This window comes from Schistocerca americana, chromosome 1 (assembly GCF_021461395.2).
Source record: "Schistocerca americana isolate TAMUIC-IGC-003095 chromosome 1, iqSchAmer2.1, whole genome shotgun sequence".
In the NCBI taxonomy this organism is placed as follows: Eukaryota; Metazoa; Arthropoda; class Insecta; order Orthoptera; family Acrididae; genus Schistocerca; species Schistocerca americana.
The window spans coordinates 580,132,732-580,148,779 of NC_060119.1; the positions used below are offsets into that span (position 1 = coordinate 580,132,732).

The following is a 16,048-nucleotide window of genomic DNA, read 5'->3' on the forward strand; positions in this document are numbered from 1 at the left end:
TGGCGCTACCGACATGTTTTCAGATGGTTGTGGCACGGGAACGGTACGTTTCTGGACATGGATTACACTTGAAAATATTATCTACTCACCCCCTTCAACAAGCTGTAGGAGTTTATAACGGGAATTTCCGAACACCCTCTATAGTCCTGCGGGACAAGTGACGTGCTAAGGTTCTTCGCAGTGCCAAAATATAGGCGGATCTCTGTTATTGGTTTAAACACCGAATCAATACCGTTTTTTCTGAGTCCTTTTCTGATGCGAACTCTGACATTTTTGCAATTGGTAGGGAAACTTTCCATTTAATCGGTTCTTTTTCATTACAAACTATAGATCTTCTGGGGTGTAGCGCCCTATTTATCTCTTTGTCGGAGTGGCACATAACAGTTTCACCAGAAAATTAGAAGTTAACATAACCCCTATATAAACCTCTGTATAAAGCAAAGAGCTGCAGGTCTTCCCCACTACGAGCTCCGCAGCACACTTCTACGCGACTCTGCGTTCTCTGGCAGTAGTCTGATTACGTCACGAACTGACCGTAGCGTGAATAAATGTAAATAGTTCCGCTTGCTGAGCTTGTTTTTGAGTCTGTAACACTTTTCTGAATTGTTAAGGCCTCTGATGGAACCTCCAGCAGTGGAACAAGAAACTTTATGTATCAGCCCAATAATCAGATATCAGTAACATTTCCCCTTGAAATTGAAATATAGTTTCCTCGTCTAGGACTGAAACGGAACGACTTGAATGTTGGGATCAGCTAGAGTTAGCTGCAGCAGTGTGTGAGCGAGTCTCCGCGCGCGGCTCACCTTTGAGCACGTGCACCCGCACGCTGTCCGGCGGCACGTTGGAGGGCGCGCACGTGTAGAGGCCCGTGTCCTGCGCGGCCGCCTTCTGGATCAGCAGCCGACTGCTCGTCACGGGGCCCTTCTCCGTCACCAGGCTCACCCCTCCACGCGGCGAGTCGAAGTTGATCACCTGCGGCGGGGCACAACACCAGACACACTGAGATTGGCCGTGCCCTCTGGGTAACACACCACAGAAGTGACAGAGTAATATATAAAATTTAGAACTGGCGCTGTCCCACAGTTCGTCAATACACAGTCTGCCGAAAAATGTGATGCACTCAGAAGACATGGTCAAATGTCAATCTAACTTCGTACATGTATACACCGTCAGCGAGTATGGAAAACGTCCACCAGACTGTACTAGTACTGTTCGTGTTTGGTGGAGTTCACAGCTGTGGTTGGGGTAAATAAGAGATGTGGAGAGTGTAAGACGTAGAGTGATCACTGTGAAGGACATAGAGATGCCACGTACTTGTATGAGACAGCGTTATCAGCATCTGAAGTGTTTGAAAGGGGCCTCACTGCATATCTTCATTTCGCCAGGTGGTCGAATCACATAATATCTAGAGATTTGGAGCATTCGGGTGAGATAGTGGTTCGTTGGTGGACTCCATTGCAACGAGAGGGGTAGGATACTCTTCTTCGAGGTTTCGGTCTGCTATGTCTGACCAACACGAGGCAGGATAACCGAACTCCTTCAAGCACATCATAAACCGTCCATATTTGCTCCTGCCATCTGAGAGTATGTAACGAATTCCCTGCAACATTCTGTGTCATCGGGCACCATTGATCGGAGACATCTGTCGGACTGGAGAATTACCGTCTAATGAGTAAGCAGCCGTTAACACCATAACACGAACGGTTGTAGACAATTCGAAAACAGAGAGCTACTTCATATTTCATATTGGTAAATATACTTATTTCGGCTTTATTATCTTCATCTGCACGTGTCAGGACGTTTTCAGCAACGCTCTAAAGCTATTCATTAATATGCTGATGCACGTATATTATAATAATTTTGTCAATATCTGACAGTCGTAGAAACTCAAGGTCGACAGCTAGCCGCTTGCTGAAAGACATTTACTATGAGTAAGCACCTAGCTGTCAACCTTGAATTTCTACAACAGTCACACAGTAGAAAACGTAGTGAAACACACGTGCAACACAATAATATCGAACAGTTTTAAAACATTGCTGAAAGTAATATTACAACTGCAGACAGCTTTAATGGTTTACTCAAAGTTGACATATGTCCATCTACAACGCCAGGACATGTACCAATGAAGGCAATAAAGCCGAAATAAGTTCATACGCCAAAATAAAATATCAAGCAGCATACCATTTTCCAGTTCTCTTCTTAATGTCCTACTCTGACATAATACATGCTGCAGGTTCCACAAAAACAAACAGCGGTGTTTTTGGTACTGTGACACGGAAGCATGGACTGCCAGACCTCAAAATATTTTCAAGAGGACATGTTTTTGATAAACAGGCGGAAATCAATTTTGCCTAGTTACACGTGAATGGAATTTCATTCTTTGCAGCAATGAATCGCGGTTTTGCACTAACCTGAATCACAATCGCCGGCGAGTATGGCGGCGCCGTGGGTAGAGGTCCTATAATTCCAATATTTTACAGAATCACGGGGGTGTTACACCTGGCTGCATGGTGTGGGGAGTCACCGGATATGACTTGAGATGGCCGTCAGTAGTGACTGATGGGACTGTGGGGAACAACAGTATATCACAGACATCTCGCGTCCTCGTCTCTTGCCTCACGTGCCAGAGTAACGTGATGTTATATGAAAGTGCACGTCAAATTATTCAACGGTACTCAATGAACTTTCTCCGTCATGTACAGGCGTTCTCGTGTCGAAAAGAATCCCAATATCTGTTCCCGATAGAACAGTAGTGGGATCACCACGGACGTCAGGTCCGTGCCAACGCCAGTATCCACGATATCAAGTATCAGTTACAACAGTTGTGGACCAACTTGCCCCAGGAGACACTCTTTACAATGGACTCAGTGCCTGCATTGAAGCCAGAGTGGGGTGCGACGTCATACTGTTGAGTGGTCTCATATTGTCAGGTTCTTTGTAAATTAGGATCGGTATTGTAATACTGAAACAATGACACGTACCCTCTCAACCATCCTCTCCCTATCGGCGCTTCAGTTTTCTTGTCATCTGGAGTATTTAAAGAAGTTCCTTTTAGTTTACCACATAGAGTTCTTGGACATGCAAGAGCATTTGAACGGAATACACACTGTCTTCAAAGGAGTATATAAGATGAATACCAACAAAAGCAAAACAAGGATAATGGTATGTTGTCGAATTAAATCAAATGAACCTAAGGGAATCGGATTAGGAAACTTGAAGTAGTAGATGAGTTTTGCCATTTGGACAACGAAATGGCTGATAATAGCCGAAGTAATGAGACAAGGAAAGCATTTCTGAGGAAGAGAAATTTGTTAACATTGAATATAGATAGGTTTTACGAAGTCCATTCTCATTACATTGTGTCTCTAGTGTAGCCATGTATAGAAGTGAAACATGGACGATAAACAATTTACATAAAAAGAGAATAAATACTTTCAAAATGTGGAGCTACAGAAGATTAGATTGGTCGATCACGTAACTAATGAAGGAGCTTTGGATAGAATTGGGGAGACAAGAAAAGTTGTGGCACAACTTGACCAAAAGAAGGGATCGATTGATAGGACACATTCTGAGACACCAAGGGATCAGCAGTTTAGTGTACGAGAGAAGTATGTGACTTTGTTTGTGTGTGTGTGCCAAAATATTTAAATTTTTGATTGTATATCTTGATTAAGGAAATTTTAATAGCATTGGCTTCATAAGAAACTATTACTTAATCACACTGTGTCCACACTCCACCAATGTTGACCATTGGTCATATAATATGCAGCACAAAAAGGATCTTCCATTATTACATGGCAGGTGCCTAAATCATACAAAATAAATAAGCTAACTAAATCCCGGAAAAAAAACAAGGTACTGAAAATTTTATCAGTGGGATTTTGTAACAACTGTGATGTTACACAGATAATTCTGTACTTAAAGACGGCTGCTCCCACCTGACCATTGTGTCGCCAGAGGACGCCCGTCGGAGGCTCCGGGGCGAACGAGACGAGGCAGGTCAGGTTGATGGTGCTGCCCGCGTTGATGAACAAGTCCGGTTCCCCGACAATCTCCGTCAGCGGCTCTGAAAAGACCACAGCCTCAACAGACAAGATAATGAGAGTTTGTTTTCATATAAAGGACAGATCCGCTGTAACATTTTGGCACCAGCTGTGAGGTACCGAGAAGCAGTATCTTTGGTAAAAAATAAAAATTAATAAATAATACGAGGTATTAATTAAAAAGTATGTAGATAGATAATGCACAAAACGACATAAGACGCAAAATCATAACTGTTGAACAGAAACAATAAAGAATTATATAAGGAGAGTGGAATACAAAGAACAGATAACTTTGGCAGGAGATAGAATGGAGGAAGAAGAAAATAGCAAATCCGTCAAACATTCGAAAATATATCGCAAATTAATAGATAAATGTGGCATTTGGGGTGATGCCGACGTGAGGAAGGACGTGCCGATGCTGCTAAGCATAACTGAAGAGTCGTTGCTATTTGCTTTCCTCCTGAGCTTATCGTTAAAAAGTTGTCAATCGTTTAATGAGGCACTAAATAATCTCAAATCTGGACATACTTATTCGCACATTTGCATCATATGACGCACCAGTAACATGATTTTTAAGAGGCAGAGATGTATGATAGCACGAAAATCTCATCTCATTGTACTGTACAACAAATCGTATAAGAGCTACAAACCAAAACACTGGCTGATGGCCTGAGAAAGAATGCGTACTGCATGTCGTGTTTATAACAGCGCTGCGCGGAGCTTTTTTAGTTAGTGGGGCAATGTCAACAGACGCTTCACGTCTCATTTCCAAAGCTGTAAAATGAGGAAAATTCTGATGAACATATTGTGGACTCTGGGTTTGAAAATCAGAGGAAGTAAGACAACTATACTAAGAACAGTTTCTCAAACGGTGGCTTCCATCAGTATACAAGCACTTTGGTCAGTGGATTGACACTTGAAGAAGTGTGTTATCTTTGTGGCACCGCCAGGCGTTAGAGACTACCAGCAGATATTAGGCTTCTGGAACTTCACAGCATGTCAGCAGATGCTAGACAAGCACTTTTCAAAAACAATCCTTTTCGCCGAAGTAGTCTGTTTCACCGGGGAGGGTATAGTGAGTTCTCATAATATGAACGAGTAGGCACAATACTACGGCAGAGGCTAGACTGCAGTAGCAACATCATCAGTCATAAAAATTTTGAAGAACAATGTCTTACACCAAGGAAATCTATTTCTGTAGCGAGAAAGTTCATTGATTTCTCACAATACTAAAGAGTGACTGGATGATAACTGAATTACGAGGATAGCCGGTCGCGGTGACCGAGCGGTTCTAGGCGCTTCAGTCCGGAACTGCGCTACTGCTCCGGTCGCAGGTTCGAATCCTGTCTCGGGCACGGATGTTATGTGGTGTCCTTAGGTTCGTTAGGTTTAAGTAGTTCTAGGGGACTGATGATCTCTGATGTTAAGTCCCGTAGTGCTCAAAGCCATTTGAACCATTTCAATTACGTAGATACACCGTACGATGTGGTAGTCTGTTGCGTTATTACTCCTCATTATCTTACATGTATTTCCTGAATTGCTCTTTGCTGTAATTATTAGATGAAATTAGTTTGGTTCACTGTATTAAACATGGTTCGTCTCCGCTCACCTCTCCACGACAGGCCACGCAAGGTAAATACTTTCATTTCTTTAAAATGGATTTATTTTGGAGGTATTGGGGCGTGATCAGTAAGACTGACCCACGACAACTGAGTTCTCCTTACAAGTCATCTCAAATCACTAACGTATAAGGGCCATTTTGCTGCTGCAAAAGACAGAAGACCATTGACACTGCGTGAAAGGTAACATAAATGATGGATGTTGTAAAGTAATACATTCATGGCCGTCGTTTTGAACATCAACATTGAAACAACAAATCAGCATCAGATCTTAAGTTTATAGGCAATTTCCAATTTTTTTCTCTTACTTGTTTCGTGTAACTTAAGTTCCGATATTCGAATTTTGTACTTCAGTGAACGGACATACAATCGAAATTTTTCGCAATTGACAATATGACCCGCATCAAGTAACTTTTCTACGGATAATGCTCTGAATTCTAGTATCAATGGAGGTCATGGAGGATGCAATGCCGCCAGAATCTGTTACTGAGGTGCAAACACAGCTAAGTAGCGGGGCTTCGTCGTTGGATAGGACGAACTGTTGCAGAACAATGGCCGATCACATCCGCTTATTTGACTACTCTTCATTTGTTTCTACGGGGAGCACTGAAAGATGCGGTATAACGTGAAGCACCATCTACACCAACCGACCTACGCCATTATATATCCAGAGTACTTTCATCTGATCGTCTATCACTCGAACGGCGATTGCAGTTGTGCCCTGCAGTCGTTGTTAAACACTTCTAGCACACGCTTAAGTGAAAACTAAGTGATCAAGGGCCTCCAGACAAAAACAGGTCAGGTAACTTTTTTCCAAATCCAAGAAATTTTTATACAGTAGTTAATTTTCCGTGAATAGGGCTGTTCAATCACTACGAAGTATTAACGACTTCGACAAGTCAGCTGTAACGGAAGGGTTCGGGATAGGGGGGAGGGGGGAGGAGATGCGGGGTTTAATGGAAAACTGCCTGACGATACTGTAGCTGTTTCGGCAAAAACCTGGAAACATACAGTCATGTGAAATAATTTTCCTAATGCTTACCAGATGATGTGCCAGAATCTAGCATAAGCTGCAGTTTCACATACGAAAGTCAAAGATGACACTGCATCTATTTCGTATGGCAAATGATGACTTGTCTAAATCCACATCTACGTGAGTACTCTGCAAATCACACTTTAATGCCTGGCTGAGGATTCACTGTAGCACTATGACACTAATTCTCTATTATACCGCTCTTGAACAGTGCACGGGAAAAAGGAACACCTGTACCTTCCCGTGTGAGCTCTGATTTCCCTTATTTTGTTGTCGTTTCTCCCTTTGTACGTCGACATCAATAAAATATTTTCACATTTCGAGGAGAAAGACAGCGACTGAAATTTGTTGAGAAGATCCTGCCACAACTTCGACCGTCTTTGATTTAATGATGACCACCTCAAATCCTATCTCGTGTCCGTGACATTCTCTTACCTACTTCTCGGTAACACAAAACGTGCTGTCCTACTTTGAACATTGTCGATGTTCCCCGTTAATTTTATTTGGTAAGGATCGAACATCATTCGGTAGTACTTGAAAAGGGGAAGGATAAGCGGGGTGTAGGTAGTCACTTTAGTAGGCCTATTGCACCTTCTAAGTGTCCTCTCAATGAATCGCATTCTTTCGTTCACCTTCCCCACAATATTTTCTTTATGTTCTTTCCAATTAGAGTACTTAGTAATTGAAACTCATAGGTATTGTCGAGTTTATGGCGTTTATATTACACTGATTTATGATGCAATGGAAGTTTAACGCATATCTTTTAGAGCTTATGTGCATGACCTCACACATTTTTATGTTGAAATACCAATTTTGGCACCACGAAGATACCTTATGGAAATCCTTAGCAATTGACCTCCTGATGAGTTTGCTACACTACAAACGACAACATCACCTGCACACAACCTAAGACGGCTGCTCATATAGTCTCCCAAATCGATTATATAGATAAGGAACAACAAGGGCCTATAGCTACACTGTCTGATCAGAAGTATCCGAACAAACCAAAAACAATATATTTTTCAAATTAGGTGCTTTGTGCTGCCACCTACTGCCAAGTACTCCATATCAGCGACCTCAGTAGTCATTAGAAATAGTGAGTGAACAGAATGGGACGCTTCGCGGAACTCACGGATATCGAACGTGACCATGTGACTGGGTGTCACTTGTGCCATACGTCTGTAAGGGAGATTTCAACACTCCTAAAAATCCCCAGGTCCACATTTTCCGATGTGACAGTGAAGTGGAAACGTGGAGGGACACGTACAGCACAATACTGACCGACTTCGTCTGCTGACTGACAGAGACAACCGACAATTGAAGAGGGTCGTAACAAGTAATAGGCAGACATGTATACAGACCATCACACAGGAATTCCCAACTGCATCAGGATCCACTGCAAGTACTATGACAGTGAGGCGGGTAGTGAGAAAACATGGATTTCATGATGGAATGGCTGCTCATAAGCCACACATCACGCCGGTAAATGCCGAACGACGCCCCGTTTGGCGTAAGGAGCGTAAACATTGGACAATTGAAAAGTGGAAAAATGATGTATGGAGTGACGAATCACGGTACCCAATGTGGCGATCCAATGGCAGGGTGTGGGTAATGCGAATGCCCGATGAACGTCATCTGCCATCGCGTGGAATGCCAACGGTAAAATTTGGAGGCGGTGGTGTTACGTTGTGGTCGTGTTTTTTATGAAGATGCTTCCAGCCCTTGTTGTTTTGCATGGCACTATCACAACACAGGCTTGCAGTGGTGTTCTAAGCATCTTCGTGCTTCCCACTGTTGAAGAGCAATTCGGTGTTGGCGATTGCATCTTTCAACACGATCGAGCACCTGTTCGTAATGCACGGCCTGTGGCGGGGTGGTTACACAATGAGATCCCTGTAGTGGACTAGCATGCATCTGTAGAACACCTTTGGGATGTTTTGGAACGCCGACTTCGTGACAAGCCTCACCAATTGACCTCGATACCTCTCCTCAGTGCAGCACTCCGTGGAGAATGGGCTGCCATTCCCCAAGAAACAATCCAGCCCAGAATGAGATTTTCACTCTGCAGCGGAGTGTGCGCTGATATGAAACTTCCTGGCAAATTAAAACTGTGTTAAAGTTTGGAAGGTAGGAGACGAGATACTGGCAGAAGTAAAGCTGTGAGTACCGGGCATGAGTCGTGCTTCGGTAGCTCAGATGGTAGAGCACTTGCCCGCGAAAGGCAAAGGTCCCGAGTTCGAGTCTCGGTCGGGCACACAGTTTTAATTCGCCAGGAAGTTTCAAACAATCCAGCACCTGACTGAACGTATGCCTGCGAGGTTGGAAGCTGTCATCTAGGCTAAGGGTGGGCCAACACCTTACTGAATTCCAGCATTACCGATTGAGGGCGCCACGAACTTGTAAGTCATTTTCAGCCAGGAGTCCGAATTCTTTCGATCACATAGTGTACCTAGGGGAAATCCAGAGATCACTCTTGATTTACTCGATGACTGCCCGTCAATTACTAAGAACTGTGGCCTCTCTGACAGGAAATCACGAATCCAGTCGCATAAAGGAGACAACATTCCATAAGCACTCAATTTGATTGGGAGCCACTTGTGACCTACGGTGTCAAAAGCTAGCGGAAAACCTAGAAATACGAAATCAATTTGATATCCCATGTCGATAGCACTCGACACTTCGTGTGAGTAAAGAGGTAGTTGTGTTTTAAAGAATTATGTTTTCTAAATCTCTGCGGACTGTTCCTCAATAGACCTCTTCGAGGTAATTCATATCGTTCGAACACAATATATGTTCCTAAATCCTGCTGCATGACGACGCTGATAATATGACCCTCTAATTTAGTGAATTACTCCAGTTGATTTTCTTGAATATTGGTAACACCCGTGCAACTTTTCAGTCTTTATGTACGAATCTTTCGTCAAACGAGCGGTTGCATGTGGTTGTTATGTATGGAGCGGTTGCATCAGCATTGTCTGAAAGGAACCTAACTGGTATACAAGATAGACCAGAGACTTGTTTTTATTAAGTAATTTAAGTTGCTTCACTACTTAGAGGATATCTACCTATAAGTCACAGAGGTGGCAGCTGTTCTTGATTCGAATTATGGAACATTATTTCGTGTTCTTTGGTGAAGGAATTTCGGAAATATGTGTTGAGTAACTCTGTCTAGTAGCGGTGCCAACGATAGCGTTTCCATTATTACCGTGCAGAGAAAGCATTGATTGTGTCTTGCCGCTTGCATATTTTATATACGAACAGAATCTCTGCCAGTTTTCAAGACAATATTTCGTTGTGGAAACTATTATAATTATCAAGTATTGAAGTCCGTGCTAAATTACAAGCTTCTATAAAAGATTCCCAATTGTGAGGGATTTGCGTTCGTTTAATTTTGGCATGCTTTCTTCGTGATTTCTGCAACAGTGTTCTGACCTGTTTTGTGTACCATGAGGTATTTGTTCAGTCTTTGTTAATTTATTTGGTATAAATATCTCAACTGCTGTCGATAATATTTCTGTAAATTCAAGTCATATCGGGTCTACAGTTACATCGTTAACTTGTAAGGAGTGAAGACAGCCCCTCAGGAAAACATCGAGGGAATTTTTATCTGCTTCTCTGAATACGCATATTTATCTTTTATTCTTCGTGGATTTGGGAGCTATGGTATTCATTATCGGTATGAAAACCCCGTGTTCACTAGTCCCAAAACCCGCTTTTGTGCTTGTTATTAGCTCAGGATTATTTGTTGCTACGAGGTCAAGTGTCTTTCCGCAACCACTTCAAATATTCGATTGGGCCTAGGCCGAACGTGTTATCACAACGGTTTACTGCTCGAGTGGGCTTATGAACAAATTGCTCGAAATAATTTACAGAGAATGCGTTCAACACGATTTCAGATGATGTTTTAAGCTTACAGGTTGAGTTTGAACGCCTTATCTCGACAATGTTAAATTTAGTGACTTGGCTCCCCTGTATTTCAGGAACCACTGTAGCCACTGGAATGAAACTTTTACAGAACATTAAATTGTATGTTCTGAGTCTGCTGAACGACAATAATTGCATTTCAGCCACTGCTTTGGGAAATACAATTTTTTAATTACGTGGTTAATATTTTGTGTACTTTTCTTGGATGTTATTCTAAATGATTTTAATTATACTTAACATTATGTTCTTCTTTTAGTTCAGTAGACTCGAGATATGTATGTTATTACTCCCGGAAAATTTGAATACTCTACTCGAAGTGGTTTTTGAGATTTAGGGTGAAATGCAACAGAAAATGTAAACTTTCAGGAACGGTTTCTAAAGTTTCAAAAGTCTGTAACTCACTTAATATGTACTTAATTTTTTATTTTTAGTGACTCAAAAGCACCCCGCACCATACTGTGTATCATTCTCTAGATCTTCTTCCAAATTCTTTCTTCTTTTCTTTTTTCTAGACTCCTTAGTGGCCAACTGTGCTGCATACTCTGCTTTATCAATGCATACCTTGTTCAAGTTTTCTGACGCAGTTTGTTCCAGGATTAATTCGCATTTACTCTAGCACTTTCACCCTACCAAAGTTGCCATCTTTAAAAGCAATAACAGCATCACTGACACCCCATCACCTTTAGTGTCTTCATTCCAACAAAATCATTTTTTGGTAAGTCCATGTAACATTATTCAACGACTCATTGGGATTTTGAGTCTGACCATGCAGACATTTCTTCATTAATTCAAGATTTTCCAGGTCTCTGTAAATACGTTTTATGAAATCCATGACTGCTACTGGGATGAAATGTTTATAGCTGCATGAACTTCGTAAGTACTGGGCATTGTGGCAATTGCATCATGAATCAGGACCAGGAGGGCAAAGGAGGTGTACTGGTTTTACATCAGTTTACAGTCTATGGAAAGATGTAATCCATACTCCCTGCTTCATTTTCAATAAATCCTCAGTATTATTTCTAATGGCCATCCCATAATACTACTGTAGTTCATCAATCATTTTGTCTGTCTGACTGCTTCTTATGGTTTTGCCATAAGAAAGTTTCTTGTCTCTCAGTATTCAATTTCCTCAACCTGGCACCTTATCCTCTTATGGATATGAACTTCTAAATAAAAAAATTGCCGATCTTATTAGATCTTGAAGTAATGGGAGTAAAAATTTTAACATTTTCAACCAGTATAGATTATATTTTAAAAAAATACTTCCCATATGAGTTTATAAGTGATATACACTACTAGCCATTAAAATTGCTATACCACGAAGATGACGTGCTACAGACGAGAAATTTAACCGACAAGAAGAAAATGCTGTGACACGCTAATCATTAGAATTTTAGAGCATTCACACAATGTTGGCGCCGGTGGCGACACCTTCAACGTGCTGACTTGAGGAAAGTTTCCAACCGACTTCTCATACACAAACAGCAGTTGACCGGCGTTGCCTGGTGAAATGTTGTTGTGATGCCTCGTACAAGAAGGAGGAATGCGTACCATCACGTTTCCGACTTTGATAAAGGTCTGATTGTAGCCTATCGTGATTGCGGTTTATCGTATCGCGATATTGCTGCTCGCGTTGGTCGAGATCCCATGACTGTTAGCAGAATATGGAATCTGTGGTTTTAGGAGGGTAATACGGAACGCCGTGCTGGATCCCAACGGCCTCATATCACTAGCAATCGAGATGACAGGCATCTTATCCCCAAGGCTGTAACGGATCGCGCATCCACGTCTCGATCCCTGAGTCAACAGATGGGGACATTTGCAAGACAACAACCATCTGCACGAACAGTTCGACAACGTTCGCAGCAGCATGGTCCATTAGTTCGGAGACGACGGCTGCGGTTACTCTTGACGCTGCATCAAAGACAGGAGTGCCTGCGATGGTGTACTCAACGACGATCCTGGGTGCACGAATGGCAAAACGTCATTATTTCAGATGAATCCAGGTTCTGTTTACAGCATCATAACGGTCGCATCTGTGTTTGGCGAAATCGTGGTGAACGCACATTGGAAGCGTGTATTCATCATCGCCGTACTGGCGTATCACCCTGAGTGAAGGTACTGGGTGCCATTGGTTACACGTCTCGGTCACCTCTTGTTCGCATTGACGTCACTTTGAACAGTGGACGTTACATTTCACATGTGTTACGACCCGTGGCTCTACCCTTCATTCGATTCCTGCGAAACCCTACATTTCAGCAGGATAATGCACGACCGCATGTTGCAGGTCCTGTAGGGGCCTTTCTGGATACAGAAAATGTTCTACTACTGCCCTGGCCAGCACATTCTCCAGATTTCTCACCAATTGAAAACGTCTTGTCAATGGTGGCCGAGCAACTGGCTCGTCACAATACGCCAGTCACTACTCTTGATGAACTGTGATATCGTGATGAAGCTGAATGGGTAGCTGTACCTGTACACACCATCCAAGCTCTGTTTGACTCAATGCCCAGGCGTATCAAGGCCGTAACTACGGCCAGAGGTGGTTGTTCGGGGTACTGATTTCTCAGCATCTATGCACCCAAATTGCGTGAAAATGTAATGACATGTCAGTTCTGGTATAATATATTTGTCCATTGAATACCCGTTTATCATCTGCATTTCTTCTTGGTGTAGCAATGTTAATGACCACAGGAACTACCTACTTCAATTTCGCTACAAGAGAAACTATGTCTAACAACAACAAACACGGCACCGCCTACTGTGTTTATATTACCCTTTCTGAACAACGTTAGGTCCTTCTCAAAAATTTCAGCTGAACTTCTCTGGCATTAGCCAGCTTTGCAATGTCAATAACGATATGAGCATGAGTACTTTCTATTAGCGCTCGTAACCTTGGTACTATCCCAGCACAGCTTCGACAATTTATAACTGTTGGACAGATCTACGTTTTTTCTTTGTTCGACATACATCCTTTGAAACTGCAGTTCTGTAACCTAAGAAACTGCTAAATCCACGCCACATGGAGCCCGCTACCCGTGTATGCGCCTCCTGCTTGTAATTTAGCGGAACCCGAAACCCCATCAAGTTCGGGCGCAAGTTGAAGAATCTACAACTGACACGGTCACAGAACCATCTGATAACAGATTCTGTCGACTGTGCTGCAAATTGACAGCTCTGATTTCATCTCGAAAGGAAGAATGGCAGCCTTTAGCACTTCAAGGAGCTGTTCGCAGCGACCCAAAGTGACATACGTTGCTGGTACTGCCATGAACCGCCACCTGCAGTTAGTTGCACCCTGTGCTCTTCATCGCATCCAGAATGACTCACTCAGTCTCTGGAATGACTCCATATGGTATGCACGCGGAGTGCATTCTGGTGGCTTGCTTTCCTTTGTTGGGAGCGATGTCCCTAGGTGTCCCCACAAAGCACGTAACATTACAGCTACCAACTATCAATAATAGTATTCTCTATGACTGCCCCGATTCTGCAGGTTAAGGGGATTACTCTGAAGCAGCACAAGCGACTACATCTGGCTGAGGGACGTGGACAGCCACAGACAGCACCTCGAATGTGTTCGCCAGCCTACCACGCCCCTTGGCGTCCTCCCACTCCACATCGGGTGAGGGGACAACCTCAACGAGAGCAGTCACTCGGCCAGCCACCAGTGCAGGCCGATCGGCGGACTCGTGGGTAGTGCTGGACGTCTATTGACTCTCTACTTCCGGCCCGCAACAGTGATGCCCATCCACTGCAGCCTCAGACTGTGTAACCAGAGCCAACACATCCCGGAGTCGAGAGCGAAGCGTCACCAACACATCTCACAATCGCGCACAGCAATCACAGTCATCATCCATACCACAGACGGTGGAAAACTACGCTACGCGGGCAAACAAACGACTACCAACTGGTGCTGCGGAACTCTACTGCAAACACTGACGGAACACAAAAACTTGGTATAGATAAATTAGATTAACCACCACAGATTCAAAAACTAATCTAGCAAAGCACACAGGTGAGGACAAATAATTCACTCCTGGTTATGTACTTCCAAAATGTCAGAAAATCTATTACTTTCCGACAATGCGAGACATATGTCCAGTAAGTATTAACATCCATAAACGCAAAAGCTAAACTACCGAAGGACGCAGATGGGGCTGAATAATTCGTTCCTGGTTACGAACTCGCGAAATGTCACAAAATCGATTACAACCCGGTTGCTGTTCTGTCTTGGCCGGCGACTGCCGCCTAACTGCCAGCATACGCCTGCCTTGCTGCATACAACGACGGAGTCTTGCACCAGAGCTCAACTTGATGGTTTTTACACTTCAGTAACCGACTCTGGCTTTATTGCTGCGCAGTTTCAGTATATTTCTCGGATATTTTTGCAAAGCTATCAAGGTCAAAATTAACAAGCGCTATATCACTGCAATTATCTTTCCAAGACGTACTGAATGCAATTATGAAATGAATACGGTTCCATTAAAACAACGGTTCTATTTTTAATATTTCGATTAATGCCAGAGTTCAGCTTACTATCGATACATATCGTCACGTGCTTCTCAACACATACAAACTACCAGTTGCCAAAAAACCTCGTTTCGATGTCTGCAACCGTCCACAAAATAAGAGGTATTTCGACTTAGGTGGTACATATATGAACACTGTTCGTTCTCAATTTTATTTCCCCACTCTCAACAAAACGCGAGGTGTCTTAATATCAAAGCGGGAAAGAGGGAGACATTAGTTGACTATATTTGATACTCTCGCAGTATGCTTAGATACCTCGGCTTATAAACATACTGTATCATACGCTTCCGAAATTTTCGCAACCTGCAGCGTGTATCCGCTCTGTTCTGTTGGCTTATTTAGTTGAACAGGAAAATTCAAAAACTGTCTTCTCGTTTATCGATATTTTAATAGTCATTTACAGATATTGGAACACAGGGAAATAATATATTGTGCTTACTGATACAGTCGGATGGCAGTGTTAACATACCGTGGCTTTTCGACGAGAATCATAGACATTACACTGCTCTGCCACTGTGCCACCGTCCATTGCCGATGGTCAAGCGCCCAATTCAGTGGTAATTGCCGATATCGTGACGTTAACATTGGCACTTGCATGGGTCGTCGGTTGCGGAAGTCCATCGTTAGAAGCGCTCGGTACACAGTCTGCCCAGCCTATGACGTCTGACATCTCGGTTTCGCTACGTCTTAAAGACACTCACGAGTGGTCCAGTTTCCGAAATTCTCATGCCGAGTCTCAAAGCCGGCATCATCTGCCCACGGTCAGATTCACATAGATCACGCCTTCCCATTCTGCACACGAAGAGCGCGCTCACTGATACTCCATGCACCGTGTGTTGTCTTTATTCATCCCTTGCCAGGTGACGCTGCTATGCCTGTACGGGGCTATATCGATAGGA

The 16,048-nt window shown here is 43.1% G+C and overlaps 1 protein-coding gene across 2 annotated transcripts in view; it reads right to left on the reverse strand.

Moving 5' to 3' along the window:
- LOC124625153 (zwei Ig domain protein zig-8-like) overlaps positions 1-16,048 on the reverse strand; it is a 155,061-nt gene that overhangs the window by 22,911 nt on the left and 116,102 nt on the right. The window contains exons 4-5 of one of the 2 annotated variants that reach the window (XM_047149151.1): positions 3,939-4,066; positions 804-972 (exon numbers count right to left, since the gene is read on the reverse strand). In XM_047149151.1, the coding sequence (XP_047005107.1) occupies positions 804-972; positions 3,939-4,066 (297 nt within the window). The remainder of the gene's footprint in view (positions 1-803; positions 973-3,938; positions 4,067-16,048) is intronic. The other variant, XM_047149152.1, reaches the window with a different exon arrangement.